At 36.1% G+C, this 19,869-nt stretch overlaps 1 protein-coding gene across 1 annotated transcript; it reads right to left on the bottom strand.

Moving 5' to 3' along the window:
- Positions 1–2,224: 2,224 nt before the first annotated feature.
- Positions 2,225–19,377, bottom strand: LOC127853446 (ATP synthase subunit O, mitochondrial-like; the record flags this gene model as incomplete). Its single annotated transcript, XM_052387990.1, has 8 exons — positions 2,225–2,525; positions 2,883–2,969; positions 6,006–6,118; positions 8,755–8,814; positions 12,220–12,292; positions 14,275–14,385; positions 15,011–15,055; positions 19,285–19,377. Coding segments are annotated over 8 exons (696 nt in total), but the record flags the coding sequence as incomplete, so codon positions are not given.
- Positions 19,378–19,869: the final 492 nt, after the last annotated feature.

Here is a 19,869-nt window from a genome sequence, read left to right as displayed (position 1 = left end):
AAAATTTGACCTTACATCGTTTTTTATGCTCCCCCCCCCCCAAAAAAAAAAATTGGGGGGAGCATATAGTCGCCGCTTAGTCTGCCCGTGCGTGCGTCCGTCCGAGCACAATTTTTGTCCCGGCTCTTTCTCAGCAATTAATGATCGGAATTCAATGAAACTTTATGAGAAGCATCACTACCAAGAGATGTGCATATTATCAGCCGGTTCTGGTCGGATGCTTTTTCACAGAGTTATGGCCCTTTGAAATTTCCCATTAACTGTACATATAGTGCAATTCTTGTCCGGGCTATTTCTCAGCAACTAATGACCGGAATTCAATGAAACTTTATGGGAAGCTTCACTACCAAGAGATGTGCATATTATCAGCGGGTTCTGGTCGGATGATTTTTCACAGAGTTGTGGCCCTTTGAAATTTTCTATAAAAAAAATATTGTCCCCCCAACTTCTGTGCCCTCAAGACGTTTCCTTTTATCTGAATATATAGTGCAATATTGTGACAAAGAAAACCTTTGGGGAGCATCACCCGTCTCCGACGGTTTCTTGTTTTAAAGGTGTCAGAGACGCAATTATATCTGTGGATGAAGATAAAGAAAACATGTTAACATAAAATCTCATTAATCTTATTTGAATTGTACAAAATGTGTTTGTTAATTGCATAAACGAATAAAATATTTTACATCAAGTGACAGCTTAAAACCATTAAATAATTAACGCCATTGCTTTTAAGTACATTTGAACAACACACCCATGAAAACAAGCGTATTTTTTTTACTCCAGACATATCATGTTGAAGGCGTTGTTGTTTATAATTTTCATAAGTAATGTCAATATAGAAAAGGAACGGTATATAACTTGCATAAAAATATGCATTTCAAGTCTCCGTTCTATAATTTTGTACTGTGTATTGTTTCAGTGTAGTAAAGTTCCCCATGGACGGGCCTGGAGATGCTGCCATGGTTACGTTTCGTGCAGTGTAAAGCTGGTGGTGCAGCAATTGCGCCTTTCCTGGCACAGCTTTCATTTTGGCATTGCAACAGGTTACTGGCGGATTGGTTCAGATTTATTTCAAATAAATGTCACACTCTTTGAGTACTGTTTACACGTTGCGCTTATGGTTCGCTATTTATTATATTCGGTTACGTGAAAAAGTCACGACAGTATAGACCGCAATTTATGAACAAATATTTCACTATTCTATCATAATTGTAAAATGAAGCTATAAATGCAATCATAAAAGACTGATTATATATGTTCATGCATCATTTTAAAAGTTAAGTTAATCAGCAATGTGCTATCGATAATTAAATACTTAACAAGTTCATTCTGTTTTATAATCAAAGTGTATGTAGTTTGGATTTGTCATAATTGATACCTAGTTACGGGTCGAAACTTGAAGTTCAGCAACATCCCATCCAAACCATGTTCGTAAAAGTGACAAAAAATAAGGAACTGTTCGAATACGTTAGTGACAGTATTGCACATTTTCAGGTGATAAAGGTTTATGAGAAGAAATAAGAAAATATTCATGTAACATATGAATTAAGTCGCTCCTTCCAGTTTGAAGAATTCGCGAAACCTGTCAGACAAATCATTTGTCAGAATACTAAAATGTCAGAATACTACAATGGGGCTGTACAATACAATTGACAGTCATTCATTTTTACTTACTTATTCATTCTCAAGGTAAAAAAAGTAGAATGGTTCTAGTAATTAAATATCTCAACAATATGGGAACGTAAATTTTGTGCAAATGATCGAACATTCAACAAGGGATACCAAAATGTTTAGGGTCGTCATAAAAATATGGGTCGGTCGGTTACTGTAAATAACTGTTTTTAATCCCAATTACTAAATTAGCCAGAATAATTTGATTGGGATTGCGGAAATCATGGGTTGTCACAATTATGTGTATATTGTTTATGGGCTTGCAAAATGTTCAAAGCATTTGAAATGTATACCTTAGTTCATGTTCAAATGTACATGTGACCAAATAATAACTTTTCGACTAGTCTTAATATATTGATGGGAACCTATGTTCTTTTGTCTTTTAAAGTTAGCAGGTTAACAGGTTTACATATGTTCTTTTCTCTCTATCAAATCCAGGGAAGAATGAACTTGTACTTGAATAACAATACTATGTGCCTGAAGCATTATACAAAGGAAATGTATTTTCATAAGGAGAAATTTCAAGTGACAGAAGACATGCAGAGAAACATGGACATAAGATTTATACAATCATTTATTTGAATTTGATGTTTATTCATATCAAACAAAGTTATTTCAACTCTATAAAACACTTTCAATAATGGCCTATATTCCAAACAATAAATGGAGAAAGATATATCCCTGTCTGGTCTCACTTTATGCCCAAACTGTTCTACACTTTCATGTCCTGTACAGGTAGTTGGTTATGCATTCTCCTGCAGCAGAGCCGTGTACTTCTTCACCTTGGTGGCAGTGGACATGTCCACAAACTTGTCCCCAAAATTAACAGTCATGCCTCCCATGATGGTAGGGTTGACCTGTCAAAAGCATGAGAAATATAGTTTGTATGTTTGCTCTTAAGATTTGTGTGTGCTTATTTTAAAGGGCAAATAACCCTGCAATAAAAAGTGTGACATATTATGACAAACACTGATGAAAAAATACAAATCTATGAAAGTTCAAGAGCCATGTAAACCATGTTGATCCTGCACCCTAAATACTAAGTAACTATGTATTAAGGTAAGTGTTGAAAGTTATAGTATACAAGACTTTTCTGCCAAAATGAAAAGAATTTAAACACAAGCATTAGCTAATTGTTTAAATACCATACACTGTCAATTGAATTCGACATATATATTCCATGAAGCACAAAATAATGGGACATGCAGGCTTACCTCCACTTTCACGTGCAGTGTCTGTCCCTGCTTTAGGAAGCCATTAAGGGCTGTTTTTACCTCCTTCAGGGTGGCGTCATCTAGGGGCTGCAGGATAACAATACATTTCATGTGAGTTTACAACAGGGTAACAATACAGGGGAACAATACACCTTCTGTTAGCCAACAGCAGGGTAACAATACAGGGGAACAATACACCTTATGTTAGCCAACAACAGGGTTACAATACACTTCATGTGAGCCAACAGCAGGGTAACAATACAGGGGAACAATACACTTCATGTGAGCCAACAGCAGGGTAACAATACAGGGGAACAATACACTTCATGTGAGCCAACAACAAGGATACAATACACTTCACATGAGCCAACAACAGGGTAACAATACACTTCATGTGAGCCAACAGCAGGGTAACAATACACTTCATGTGAGCCAACAACAGAGTAACAATACACTTCGTGTGACTTTACAACAGGGTACCAATACACTTCATGTGAGCCAACAGCAGGGTAACAATACAGGGTAACAAAACGCTTCATATTAGCCAACAGCAGGGTAACAATACACTTCATGAGAGCCAACAACAGGGTAACAATGCAGGGGAACAATACACTTCATGTGAGCCAACAGCTGGGTAACAATACACTTCATGTGAGCCAACAACAAGGAAACAATACACTTCATGTGAGCCAACAGCAGGGTAACAATACACGTCATGTGAGCCAACAGCTGGGTAACAATACACTTCATGTGAGCCAACAGCAGGGTAACAATACACTTCATGTGAGCCAACAGCTGGGTAAAAATACACTTCATGTGAGCCAACAACAGAGTAACAATACACTTCATGTGAGCCAACAGCAGGGTAACAATACACTTCATGTGAGCCAACAGCAGGGTAACAATACACTTCATGTGAGCCAACAGCAGGGTAACAATACACTTCATGTGAGCTAACAGCTGGGTAACAATACACGTCATGTGAGCCAACAGCAGGGTAACAATACACGTCATGTGAGCCAACAACAGGGTAACAATATAGGGGAACAATACACTGCATGTGAGCTAACAGCTGGGTAACAATACACTTCATGTGAGCTAACAGCTGGGTAACAATACACTTCATGTGAGCTAACAGCTGGGTAACAATACACTTCATGTGAGCTAACAGCTGGGTAACAATACACTGCATGTGAGCTAACAGCTGGGTAACAATACACTTCATGTGAGCTAACAGCTGGGTAACAATACACTTCATGTGAGCCAACAGCAGGGTAACAATACACGTCATGTGAGCCAACAGCAGGGTAACAATACACTTCATGTGAGCCAACAACAAGGAAACAATACACTTCATGTGAGCCAACAGCAGGGTAACAATACACTTCATGTGAGCCAACAACAAGGAAACAATACACTTCATGTGAGCCAACAGCAGGGTAACAATACACTTCATGTGAGCCAACAGCTGGGTAACAATACACTTCATGTGAGCCAACAGCTGGGTAACAATACACTTCATGTGAGCTAACAGCAGGGTAACAATACACTTCATGTGAGCTAACAGCTGGGTAACAATACACTGCATGTGAGCTAACAGCTGGGTAACAATACACTTTATGTGAGCTAACAGCTGGGTAACAATACACTTCATGTGAGCCAACAGCAGGGTAACAATACACGTCATGTGAGCCAACAGCAGGGTAACAATACACTTCATGTGAGCCAACAACAAGGAAACAATACACTTCATGTGAGCCAACAGCAGGGTAACAATACACTTCATGTGAGCCAACAACAAGGAAACAATACACTTCATGTGAGCCAACAGCAGGGTAACAATACACTTCATGTGAGCCAACAGCTGGGTAACAATACACTTCATGTGAGCCAACAGCTGGGTAACAATACACTTCATGTGAGCTAACAGCAGGGTAACAATACACTTCATGTGAGCCAAGAGCTGGGTAACAATACACTTCATGTGAGCCAAGAGCTGGGTAACAATACACTTCATGTGAGCCAACAGCTGGGTAACAATACACTTCATGTGAGCCAACAGCTGGGTAAAAATACACTTCATGTGAGCCAACAACAGAGTAACAACACACTTCATGTGAGCCAACAACAGGGTAACAATATAGGGGAACAATACACTGCATGTGAGCAAACAGGTGCGTAACAATACACTTCATGTGAGCCAACAACAAGGAAACAATACACTTCATGTTAGCCAACAACAGGGTAGCAATACACTTCATGTGAGCCAACAACAAGGAAACAATACACTTTATGTGAGCCAACAACAGGGTAACAATACACTTCAAGTGAGCCAACAACAGGGTAACAATACAGGAAAACAATACACTTTATGTGAGCCAATAACGAAAGGAATCTGCAATAAACTAGCAAAGACAAAAAATATATGTACACAGTAATGTGCCCCTCCCCCACCCCCTGCCTACCATTGTATGATGGAAGATATGTCAGGATCCAGAATTTTGTTTTCAATCATTTCTGTAACCAAATCAACCACCATTTTTGTCCGACACAAAATTGACATAACACTAGTATTCCCAAATGGCGCTCTATGCAAAGACCATGTTTCATCAATTCAGCATACAGGTACTTACTTTCATAATGATCACAGGATCAAAAGTGTGACAGACCCAGGCAATGAAGCCCACCATTTCTATATCTCTACACCTTTTCGCTGGAGATAATAAACCTTTAACTTTTGTTAGATTTAGCAATATTTTACATGTAACCACCCTGGACCACCCTGCTCATTTGAAGCAGCATTCAGTAGTTAGGGTGATCCGAGGCTTCCCTACATAACGAACGCATAGCTACTAGATGCTTGTCTAACCAGGACAAGCCAATTGTCAAGAATGCTTGTTCTGGTTCATTCCCATTTCTGATTTTAAAGCTGATATTTAAATTTGACCATTGAGCACCACTCACCATCTCCACATGCCACCAATATAATTTGTGGAAAGTACATTTTAAAAGAAGTTGCTTTGTATAAAAACCACAGACTAGTAAGTGAAGAAGCTTAAGCACATATACCCTTCATGCTCCTTTTGTTCTTTAACGATCAGTATTAGATACAAGCACACTTACTGTTGCCACGGTGACAGTGCATGTGACCTCACCCCTGTGTGCCGCCATGATCTGGCTGAATGTCTGGATCACAGAGTCGGTCATCGGGAGACGACCATTCTCAGACAACACACCTGGGAGAAATAATCATTATAATTTACATTATGGATGACTTGATGGGTCATACAAAAACTACAAAGGGCACTAGGTTAACTCTAGGTTAAACAAGAGATGTGTTTGTCGGAAACACAATACCCCCTGTTGCGCCGCTTTGAAGCCATAAATTTGACCTTTGACCTTTAAAGATGACCTTGACCTTTAGCCACTCAAAATGTGCAGTTCCATGAGATACACATGCATGCCAAATATCAAGTTTCTATCTTCAATATTCAAAAAGTTATGACCAAACTTTAACGAAGGTTAAAGTTTTAGGAACGAAAAAAACAATGATATTTGACCTTTGACCTTGAAGAATGACCTTGACCTTTATTTTTCACCACTCAAAATGTGCAGCTCCATGAGATACACATGCATGCCAAATATGAAGTTGCTATCTTCAATATTACAAAAGGTATTAAAGTTTAACCAAGGTTAAAGTTTTGTGACACACACATACAATGACTGACTGACTGACAATACGACAGACAGACAGGCCAAAAACAATATAACCCCAATCTTTTGATCCGGGGCATAAAAAGTGCATGTTGATGGTTCTTGTGCATGGCACTTCTTCCCATTGATATCTTAACACCCATGAAGTAAGATCATGAAATGTTGTATCATATTTCAGATATAGCCCTGAAAAGTTAAATCAAACAAAAACAACAAGAGGGCCTGAAATGACCAAAGACGCTCACCTGAGATACAAAGGAACTGACCAGTTCTGTGCAGCCCAAGATATCATAAGAACAAATGTTTGGACAAAGTTAAATGAAGAGTGAACTATAAATGGCCCCCTGGCGAACATGTTTTTCAACAGACTGGAACCATTTTTGAATACATCCAAGATATCATTAAAACAAAATTTATGTTCTGACCAAGTTTCATGACTTAAAGAGTGTTAACAAGTTTTCAGGGTTTTTTTCACTTTAGCCATACAAGAAAAAATGCCCCACCCCCAGCTGCCATGTTCTTCAACTAACCGCAACCATTTTCAAACTCGTCAAAGATATGATTGGGATAAATCTTCTGACCAAGTTTTATGAAAATCAGACAATAAATGTGGCCTCTATAGTGTTAACATGGTTTTACTATAGCCATAAAAGGAAAATGACCCACCCCCTGGCAGCCATGTTTTTCAACAGACCAGCAAATATTTTTTTTAATCATCCAAGATATTATAAAAACAAAAGTTCTGACCAAGTTTCATGAAGATTGGACTATAAATGTGACTTTTAGAGTGTTAACAAGTTTTTACTTAAGCCATATTAGCAAAAATGACCCGCCCCCTTGTGACCATGCTTTTCAAGCAACCCAAACAATTTTCGAAATTTTCCAAGATTTCATTGGGACAAATCTTCTGACTAAGTTTCATTACGATCGGACAATAAATGTGGCCTCTGGGGTGTTAACAAGGTTTTAACTATAGCTATATATATCCATATAAGGGAAAATGCCCTGCCCCTGGTGGCAATGTTTTTCAAGCAACCCAAACCATTTTCAAACTTGTCTAAGATATCATAAGCACATTTCTTCTGACCAAATTCTATGAAGATAGGACAATTAATGTGTTAACAAGGTAAATGGTAATGCTGCAGCCAGACAACCAACAAAAAGTGATCACAAAAACTCAGGTTAGCCAACAAAGTGTAATAAATCTTATTTAAGAAAGTAAAGGGTTATGGTTCTTAAGCATGGCACTTCTCCTCATAAATATGTATACACCCATGAAGTTTCACGTCCAATTCTTCCATTGTATCCGAGATAGAGCTGTAAAAGGTTACATCATGCAAAAAAAAACAAAGGGCAATAACTCTTCTTAAAGAAAGTTAAGGGTTATGGTTCTTGTGTATGGCACTTCTCCTATAAACCTATAAGTTTCATGTTGATTTCTTACATGTACAACGCAAATTCTTTATCCCTCCGCCTTTGGGGAGGGAAAAATCTTTTTTATTAAAATTGGCAATTTCTTAAATTATTTTTTATTTGATTTTGGGAAAAAATCATGATATTTTGCTATGGGAATCAGCTCATTTTCAGTGGTATGTTTCAGCGAAATAATCATTGTTGTTTATGTGGTTCAGAGGCTTTTAGAGTCGAGGCTAAATATGGTAATCATTTGATACTAGAACAAGCAAATTCCTTGAATTGATATCCCCCGCCATTATACTTCTGGACACAAGATATGGCTCAAAATACAAAGGGCCATAACTCCATTATTATTCGATGGTGTACAATGCCATTTGGCGTGCATCATCCTCTTATTCATATATATAGTCATGCCAAGTTTTAATGAAATCTGCTAAAGCACTTTCAAGATATGGCTCCGGACACAAAAGTGCCGGACGGACGGAAGGACGGAGGGATGGACAGGCGGAAAGACGGATGGACGGACAACGCCAAAACAATATCCCTCCGCCTATGGGGGGGATAACAAACGTTCACTTTATCAAAGTTAACAACTTGATGTAAGTTAACAAAATACATGCACGATCATCTGTTGCATACAAAATCTTTTTGCTAGAACATGATATAATTGGTATATGATTTAATTTTTGTACAGAATAGATAGACTTAAGATACTGCAGTGATAATTGACTACCATACATACCAAAGAAGTTATTTGTAATGTTGCAGTACTGCTGAGACTGGACAACCTTGTTCATAGCATCTGAAATGAGGACCCATGTATACATTCATGCAAAACACAATCATTAGGGTTTCACAACTGAAAATTCATTATATTATCCTGATTCAAAAGTTACAATTTACAAAAAAATCCAGTTCATCTCTCTCTCTCTCTCTCTTTTTCTCTCTCTCTCCTTATGTGTGCATATATAGGGCATTTTGTAGCCTAAAAACATGTGTAATATTCAATATTTTATGACATTCAATTTAAGTGCATCTATAGATTTTACTAGATGATCTACAAAAGACATGTCAATTATAACTTACTAATTACTCCCTTCACAGGCATGTGTTTAAACCATTAGCTTGAATTATTTTCTGTTTATAGGAACATACAATTTAATAGCCCAAACATTTCACCAGCCCCTGGCTGTTGGGCTTACCGTTTGAGTGAAGAATGCAATTAACAACATGTCATTATCATTTTTGGATCTTTTCTGAAAGCATGAATAAACTAGTGATGTTTCTTGATTAGAATGGAGAAGACTGTTGTACTGAATAAAACTTAGCAAACAGACATAACATATGATTTACAAGTGTCACATACAAATGGAAAATTATGGCTTATTTCATGAAGACATATCAGGGTTATTTTTTTCTATTTTTGTGAATTGGCCATTGGACCCTCAAGTTCTGAGTCACTCACTTCTCACAATTGCAAAAAAAAGAGTTGCACAATTCTCAGAATTGTGAGAACTAGTCGCAAACAATTAAAATATATATATATATATATATATATATATATATATATATATATATATATATTTTATATATATATATAGTTTATTATATACTTGCTAAGCACTTGCATCACATAAACATTTGTTAACATAATGCAATAAATTGACTTTTTAATTCTCTCGGTACTTTCTTTCAACAACAACAAGATGTGTTTGTGAAACACTATGTCCCCATATATGACGTTTGACCTTGGAGGATGACCTTGACCTTGACCCTTCACCACTCAAAATGTGCAGCTCCATAAGATACACATGCATGTCAAATATTAAATTGCTAGCTTCAATATTGCAGAAGTGACATTACATGAGCAATTTTGACCCATATAATTGACCTTGAAGGATGACCTTGACCTTGACCTTTCACCACTCAAAATGTGCAGCTCCATAAGATACACATGCATGCCAAATATCAAGTTGCTATCTTCAATATTGCAAAAGTACTCATCAAGTGAGCGATTTTAGCCACATATATTTGACCTCTGACCTTGAAGGATGACCTTGACCTTTCACCACTCAAAATGTGCAGCTCCAAGAGATACACATGCATGCCAAATATCAAGTTGCCATCTTGAATATTGAAATATTGCAAAAGTGTACATTAAATGAGCGATTTTGACCCATATTTTTGACCTGTGACCTTGAAGGATGACCTTAAAATTGACCTTTCACCACTCAAAATGTGCAGCTCCATGAGCATGCCAAATATCAAGTTGCTATCTTGAATATTGAAATATTGCAAAAGTGTACATTAAATGAGCGATTTTAACCCATATATTTGACCTTTGACCTTGACCTTGACCTTTCACCACTCAAAATGTGCAGCTCCATGAGATGCATATGCATGCCAAATATCAAGTTGCTATCTTCAATATTGCAAAAGTTATTGCAAATGTTAAAGTTGGCGCAAACCAACAGACCAACCAACCAACAGACCAACAGACAGGGCAAAAACAATACGTCCCCCATTACTAGTGGTGGACATAAAAATTGCATTCAAATCATCTTTTCAACAAAATTCAGACAAATTAACTCAAATCATAGGGAAGTCCCACCACTGTCATTATACATGCCAGACATCCTGATCTTGGAGGGACAGTTCTGCTTTTGGGGTGTTTGTCCCGGTGTCCCGATGTAACACAATTTGTCCCGACATTCGTAAAAAACGACCTACATTCTATAAGTTCCCATTTAAATTCGCTTATCAAGCTCTGTCTGGCTTAAATTACCATCGCTAATCCCTTTATTTCCCCCTATTAACAAACCATATCTACTAGTCGAGTGATCCAGTGTTGTTTTTGACACCTTAATATAAGCGATCTATCGGCACATTATTGATTTTATCGGGCATTCACACCATTGTGTTTTTATGATAGGGGTTGCTAATTGCTAGCGATAGATGCATCGTAGTGAATTTTAAGCAGACTGCTTTTATATTTCCTGGACCAAATCAAGTCAAAAGATATATTACGCAGTATTCTGTGAATTATACCACCCAAGGCTAAAAAACCTGCCAATACACCAATTTGGCATATCAAACGAACAGAGCGCCCACCGATACCCATTGATGTTTCGCATTAATTTACTTTTTGTCGATTGATCTTCAGAAAATAATTTGTACATATTGCATCAAACTTAATTTAGAGTAAATTGATGATTGGTTGAATAATAACAGTGCTCGATGTGCGCACATCGCGTTGAATGAATAAAAATGCCTCTGTCCCAAATGGATGTCAAATAGAGGCATGCCCCGAAATTTCACGTCACCGATTCATCCGCATAGTGCACATGTGTGTTTACTTCTGGCAATGTAGAACGTCTGTGTTGATGAAATTCTTAACCACATTTATAATCAATTTTTGCCAGAAGTAATGAGGTTTTGTTAGTAATATACTGATTACTATGCACAGTAAAGATGGCATGATTGATTGTTTTAGGGGTCCCGCTTTTTGGTCAAATGTCCCGACATTTTTAATGGAATGTCCTCATTCGGACTTGAAAATTTCTGACATGTATGACTGTCATTATCTTGTCTCGGTTATGTCAAACACTTAAAGATACATAAGAACAAACTGTATCATAAAATCAATAGATTTCTTGACATGTTTCATGTCTTTATTTAATAACCCACTTATTAAATTATTATTTCATTTCTATTTAAATCAGAAAATAGGCACCTTCAAGGGTTCCAGAGGCTCAAAAAACAGCAATTTGGAACTGAGAAGGTCTAAATGAGGTCAGATGATGTGGGTGCTTTGATAGTGTTCAAAGACATCATCTGTGGAGGTATCAAAACTTTGAAGCAAGCATAATTGATTTTAGATGACACACATTGTTTTAGGTAAACTAAATATTTAGACATTCTGAATAAGTCTAAGCACAACAGTAAGTCAATGTCAGGGCGCAAGAAGGGTAAGTAATATGGGTGTGTTGATAAACATAAAAGATATTGTCCTTTTAAGTATTGGAGCTTTGTAGGAAGCATTATTGATGTAAAACTAGAATTTTGGAATAACCTTGTACTGACAGAAAAATGAACAGAGCAACAGTTAGGCAAAGTGCCTAACTGCATCTACAAAATCCCTGCATGTAGGCAGAATAAGGCCTGACAATGCAATGATTTTTACCTCTCTTCCAACTAAGATACTTACTGACTTTGGTCTGTCTATGAAGGGAAGGGTCTTTCAAAAAGGCAGCTAACTTAGCATCTTTGCTAACTATGCTCTGAAAGTATATTGATCTAAGTAAAGAAATGAAAAGATAACTCAGCACAACAGTTTTAGGGATTTTAGGATTTAAGCCATCATTTGCTGTTATTTTTAAGCATGTGTATAAGTATTAATGACATTTTGGGAGAAATCTAAATTGTGTGACAGCGTGTCATTTAAAAGCTGTTTTAACAAATTTTATTTTTCTATCTGAAAAAGGGGAATCTGCGAACAGTGTTCTTCTTAGCTAGTTATTTTAAGTCAAGTTTCTTGCCCACAATCAGACTTAACAATTAGAATTGTGTAAATGAATCCATAAATATATTAGGTACACGATAAACATAAGTTACAAAAATATTTATTGATTACTCTATTACATACTTAAGCAAAAACGGATTTCCAACCAACAAACAGACCCTTATTTAGGTGTTATCCTTAACATTATTGCATTATTCAACGTGACTTTGTCAATAATGTTTGCTACTATAAATCATATTATCAAAATAAATGTTTACATATATAGCAAAAATATGTTACAACAAGGTGTGTTTGTGAAACAATATGTCCCCATATATTTGACCTTTGACCTTGAAGGATGACCTTGACCTTTCACCACTCAAAATGTGCAGCTCTATGAGATACACATGCATGCCAAATATAAAGTTGCTATCTTCAATATTGCAAAAGTTATGGCAAATGTTAAAGTTTGACGCAAACCAACAAACAAACCAACAGACAGGGCAAAAACAATATGTCCCTCACTATCGGTGGGGGACATAAAAAGATTTTGAAAATTTATGTTATGGAATATCTTTCTCAAAGAGGAAAATAACTTGTTTTTGGTTAAAAATACTTAACAATGCAGACCTTCTTACGCTATATACATGTATTCAGGGATCATATTTTCCCGCAACATCAATCGGTCCGGATATAAATGGGGAAAAGTATCCGAAAATGTATATCCGAAATCATGACAAATTACGTTTAAATATATACAATTGATTTTGCCATTCATGAAGGTGGTATAATACATGTACAAGTAAAATTTCCTTAGGCATTTTTTTTAAACGGAATGAGTTTTCTCAACGGGTTTTATCATTTGGTATTTAATTGTTGTTTCGTGTGCTGTTTTATCAGACTTTTTTCATCGTTGTCAATATTATTAATCTGTGTAAGTCTATACCGATGTTTTTAATTGTTGTCGACTCGCTAACAAACATGCACTGAACCAAACAAATGTCTGTGCGTAGGTTGGCTACTGACAACAACAACCAAATATTAAATAAATAATTTGTTGTCAAATAACCAACGGCCGATAGTTTAGATGCGTAGGGATTTAATCACGAGAGCGAAGCATTTGAAACCACGCATGTAATTTTCTGGTCGTTAGTTATTCAACAAAAAAGTATAAAGTACACAAATTATTTCGATTCTAACACGGTTTTACTTAAGATTTATTCAATGTATATTATTTTTCTTGTGTACTATTTTATGTGAAGTTATGCCCATAAAAATAACTTTTGGCTGTTCTGTCGATCAGATCCGGGACTTTCATTCATATTATATTACCAGATTATTACGCTGGTGGAAAATGTATCGGCATGTTTTGTTTAGTTACAGCGCATGCATTCAGACGCGTCTTTTCGGATGCGTCTTTAATCCGCTGTTCACAAGTTTTTGATTCTTGGCCTGACGCGCAATAAACCGGTCCTGACCGGTTTAGAGACTGCAGCGAATGGTTATCACACCTAATCGAGATAAGAATGTCATAAGTGTGTTAGCATGTACACTGTGTAATCGATTTCATGACATGGGAATTTTAATAGCAAACAGAAATGGACCGACTGTTTGGGATTTTCAATCGGTCTTTCACGACCCCAATGGTCTAGGACCGACAAAACCGAAAAAAATATGATCTCTGCATGTATTAATGTGTCAGCACTGTTAATGGCACAATGTAAAAAAAGAATGTTGGTATAATTCATAGTTTTTCCAAACCTGGAAAGCTTTCACTTCCTTCTCCACTGTGTCTAACTTCTTCTCCTTTACAGCTGCTGAATAGAGGGCTGTGGCATAGCGCCCTTCCAGTCCGTAGACTCGCAACGGCAACTGGGCAAAGTGAATGTCAATGGAAATAACATGAACTCCAATACAATGGTCTTCGTCTCCAAATAGATTATGGACAGGACTTTGAAAGGTTACACAATTATCAGATTGGATTTTGTTGATAAGTATCAATTAATTATTATCAGAAACTTACACAGTTTATACGAGCCATTAGTACTCTACTTTCAAAATTCAAATCCACTTATCCACACAACTAGAACCCAACAATTTTAAGCCTCTAATAACATCTGTAGTCAAAACACCAAGGAAACGGACTCGAGAGCATTTCATATAAGCCTTAGGCTTGTTATGCAATCAAGCTTAAATAAATAGGTTTTTAAAAAAAGTACTTGACCTACCTTAGTTATTTTTTTTAAAGAAATTAATATATACGCTAAATAGGCATAACAAACTCTCTGTTACTGGCAATGTTAATCTCAAAGAAAAACGAAATAAACGCAGAAATAATGAAAAACATTGTTTTAACAAAGGGAATTCATCAAATTTTTTCTTTTTATAAACATTTGACCTGCCATTGCAGTACACATTCTTTATTTTTAAGATTCTCCATACTTAATATTTGGTTGTCCTGTTAGCAACTTTTTGGTTACTTCAATAAAATACTTACATTGACAGCCTTATTTTTCAAAGCTGTTGTTGAAAAATGCCGGACCTGAAATTCACAAGATCATGTTCTGATTCATTTATGCTGTGCAAAGAAAGGAACAACATTGTAGCAGTGTTACATATCTCATTAAAACAATTTAAAGCCTTTTTTCAACCTAGGTCAGACAGCAAAATAAAATTGTGGCTCATGAGCTCAGTGATTCTTTTTGCTTTTATTTGGTACAGCCTGTGCCCTTTGAATTGGGAAAATTAGCGCGATAAACAGTGAAATTGGGAAAAATAGCGCGATAAACCATGAAATTGGGAAAAATTAAGCATTATAAATATGATTATAAGTAACAGAATTAATATTGTTTTTAAGTGCATGTTCAGGGGGTTTTCTAGCCATTTTGGGAAAAGGAGTCTGGTTTAATTAGGATTTTTTTTATTTTAATCAATAAAAGTGGCAAATTTGGAAATTATTTATCGACAAAAAGGACTAAATTAAAGTTATATATTTTGTAAGATGTTTAAAAAATAAAGTTCAGATCTAGAGTTAAGAAATCATAATTAAGTCACAAGAGACTTCTTTCTTAAAAAAAAAAATATTTTTTTTTGAAAATTGGGGGTTTTTTTTGGAAATTTTGGTCCGATTTTGTGGAAAAAACACGGAATTTTGCGATTGGGAAGCAGCCGAAAATCGGCGGTAATTTTGAGCAAAAAAAATCACTGGAGCTAGATTTAAAGTGAAAGGGAAATAATGTGTTATTAAATGAAACTGGCAAAAAATATATTTCTGATTATTTAACGGCAGACGAATGCATGTTTATGATTCAAAGAAATTCACATCTACTTTTTCCCTAGTTTAAGACAATAGTTTGCACATGTTGCAATCAATTTTAACTTAAATTCACCTGTCCTTTTATCATGAGAATTTATTTGAACAGTGTCTGATGTGCTATAACTGAGTTACGAATGTGCTTATGCTCAATTCAAATACCCTTGTTTCTATTGGTCCTTTTAAATAAATCTTAATCTATACATACAACTTTTTATTTTAAAATGGCTTATGCACAGTGTTTCAGATTGGGTCGGCCCTTAGGCTTTTGGTCAATAAAATTTTCAAATGACCAAAGAAATTTAATTCAGTGCGACAATCAGGCCGACAAGTAAACCGTTCGTCAGACAATGTGACCGGCACATTTACTGTAGGAATAAGTAAAGTCTTTTGGACGATCAAATATCATTGTGCATTCTAGACCTGGAAATTACACGAATCGCACCATTTTTCCAAAGATTCCGCATATTTGCAGCATGTGTGCAAGAAAATTTGCGCGCTTGATTTCCATGAGTTTTTATAAAGATCAAAGCGATATTGACTTTGCCGAAAATTTAAAGAGCCAATTTACGATCATCTGTCAATAACATGTATCTATTTACCCAACTTTAGCCCGCTTTAAGCACACAAGAATTTTTTCACAATCTTATAGTAAATAAGTATTATGTGTATTCTTGGACATGAAAATAAAAATCTGAATTTAAATTGGCAAAGTTTTGAAAAAATACTGGCTAGACTAAGCTCCCTGTAGTAATCTGTATCTTGTTTAATCATTGTCATAATATTCAGTGCTTTCCACAGGATTTTTGTCAGGCGCCCCGGGGCTGATAGGAGTGGTTCGGGGTGTCCCCTCCCGACGCTGATTGTTCATAAAATTTAACATGTCAATTGACATTCTGTGGTGCGTTATAAGTCAAAGAAAACAGCGTCAAATGACGTCATTTGGTGCGCTAAGAAAATTCCCTGGTCATTTTAAAAATATATATATTGTTTAATTGTTTTAAAACTTTCACACATAGATAGTAAAATCCCGACTCAAACGATTCCCCAATACATCCGTTTCAACATGACTCTATTACTGTATACTTACTACTTTTCAAGTTTCTATTTATTACCCGATTGTTCACAATTAAACAAGAACTTTGCTATAAACTCCACGTGCGTTTGTCATTTACTCAGTTTGCCATCGAGCTACGTCGTTCTTTGGTAACGGCACAACAAAAATACTCAGAAAAAGTAGAGAATACACCAAATATTATATTTTATGTTCATTTTATTGATGGAACGCGGTAAATTATTATCTTGTTATCGATTGGTTGAATAAGTCGTAAATTATAGAACAAGTTTACCAATTTTATTTTCAACCAAGGAAAACGTCTTCTGTCCGTAACACCGATTTCTGCCTCAAAATGATGGTCGTGAAAGTGAAAGTACACTAAATTTGTTGTTTCTTCTGAATTTCCGACTTTTTACCGTTCAACTGGGACTTAAGAACGCCGTAGTTCGAAGACAAACTTAGTAAATGAAAAACATTTGTGGACTTTATAGCAATGTTCTTGTTTAATTGTGAACAATGACCGAAAATCGCCTTCATTCATTACTGACAGCTGGACGTCAGGATTACACACTTTGATTTTGGGGTGCTATTTGTGAAACTTTTGGCTGTTTTGGACATACTTGGACGATTTTTATCAAATAAAAGGTCTTTTATCATAGATGGACGTTTCCTGCTGGCAACCACAGGGATCGTTAGGTAAAAAATACTCTATTATACTATATACATATATACAAGGGATACAACTGTCAAATTTTCTGCACAACATCATGGTCTGAATAATAGCAAAAAAATCGCTTCCAAAAGCAATAATTACACCAAAAAAACTGTATAACAACAGCTCAGACATTTATCTATCAGATAATAACTATGTTTATAGCAGTAAAAGTGTTCATAGTTGTGTTCGAAACGAAAGTTTCATGAAAAACGGTAAAATTTTCGAAATGCGACACAGGTGTGCACACCCACTTTGACACATTTTGTTTCATAATTTAATAATTACAGAGAAGTTGAGCAATTTTTACCTTGTTTTATTATCCATAGACACTTTATTAATCAAAGTAGACACCTTCCATAATTGCATGTAACTGCATATATGCAAAACACCGTAAATATTAAATTTGTTTACATTTCTACTATCTTCAAGGATTTGTATGCAATTTGTCAGGTAATGTTACGTGGAACGTGAATGGTTGGATTTATTACTGCAGTGGAATTTCAACCAATCAAATCGCATGTTTGAAATATACGTGAACTATCCAAAATGAAAGTAAAACATTGTCATTGTGAAATTGAAGCAGATTGATGTGAATTTCTAGCAAAATATGCTTACTAAATAGTAATTATGTTCTATTTTACTATGAAAAAAACTATCCAAGGAATATGTACCAGCAAAAGAGCTTCATAACAAAGGAATACGAAAATTACTGCTAGAATTCTAAGTTTTCAGCTGTGCACACCTGTGTCCAAGTAAGGATTTTTGAGCATTTTGAATGAAACTTTCTCTATTAGTTCAATGAAAAGCTTGTACTTTATTGCCAAGTGTATTATTTTCTGAAAGATAAATGTCTTGGCTGTTGTAATACAGTTTAATTGGTGTATTTATTGCGTTTGGAAGCAAATTTTTCGCTATTGTTTACACCATGGCTGTGTGCAGGAATTTTCACAGTTGTATCCCTTGTATATATATGTAGTTTAATAGAATATTTTTACTTAACGGTCCCTATGCTGGCAACCATAACGACATATGTGTGCATTGTCTGATCTTTTATGCTGTTGCATTGTGTTATTCAATACACCTGTGAAATCATCATTGGGTACCTTTACTCTTATTATATATATAAGGACCAAAATTTTTTTTCAAGTACCTGTGGGTTTCGGATTACAAATTTAATTACTCCCATTTGACATTTCAACAAATATTAACAATTGCGTTATGAATTCAACCAAAATTTGTTTAAACTTTTAACGAGTCGAAAAAATGTTTTGATGGTATTATGCATGAAATTCATGTTGTCCACGAGGATTACGGCCAGTTGCCATCATCAGTCTTCTTAGTAACTGGCTAAGATTTCTGTGTCAATATTCATTGTTGAAAAGTCAAACCATACACAATAGGTGTACATTTAACAATCTGGAACCCCTGGGGTAAACTCGGGGGGAGGGGGTAGGGTCCCCGGGGGGGGGGGGGGGTAGGGTCTCCGGGAGGGGGGCAAATTTTTGATACTGCTGCCTGTGATCTGAAAAGGTCACCGGCTAAAATGAAATATTATGAGTTCAGACGCAAATGCAAAATGTATCGATTTATTTCTTACCAGACGAATAATTAAATGTACAATAAAACCTCAACAACAAGTCTCAATGATTCGATGAAAATGAAATACAAAAAGCATGCTAATATTACCAATCGTCCTGCGTTACCACAAGTTGCCATTTTGAAGGTCGAGCGGAAGCGCTTGCAGTTTCCGATAGGGTATAGTAAAATTTGCGGCTCCAACGAAATTATAGGTTAGAGCGCACTAATATAGTCACAAACAATTCATGGCGACGACATTGTTCATCACTAATGATCTTTTACGTTGTTTTCGAAGATCATTGTGCATACTACAGGCAGATTGCTTTGTACCGATATGGAAAAAGTCGGATGATGATAATCTTGTTGCTGATGATGTTGATGATGGTGTCGTTGTTTTTATCCCCACGTTTTTCGAAGAAGAAGTTGGGATATTGTGGTGATGTGCGTCTGTCCGTCCGTCCTGGCCACCTGCTCCTCCTACACTATTAGCACTAGAACCATGAAACTTACATACATGGTAGCTATGAGCATATGTGCGACAGTGACGGAATTTTGATCTGACCCCTTGGTCAAAAGTTATGGGGGTTGGGGCGGGGCCGGGTCAGAGATTTTCACTCATTTTTTTATGTTATTTTACATTAACTTCTTCATTTCTGTACCGATTTACTTCAAATTGATACTGAACCTCTCTTA

Source organism: Dreissena polymorpha, chromosome 12, assembly GCF_020536995.1.
Source record: "Dreissena polymorpha isolate Duluth1 chromosome 12, UMN_Dpol_1.0, whole genome shotgun sequence".
NCBI classification, from domain to species: Eukaryota; Metazoa; Mollusca; class Bivalvia; order Myida; family Dreissenidae; genus Dreissena; species Dreissena polymorpha.
The sequence above is the reverse complement of the archived record's forward strand: the minus strand, read 5'-3'. Positions and strand labels throughout refer to the sequence as shown.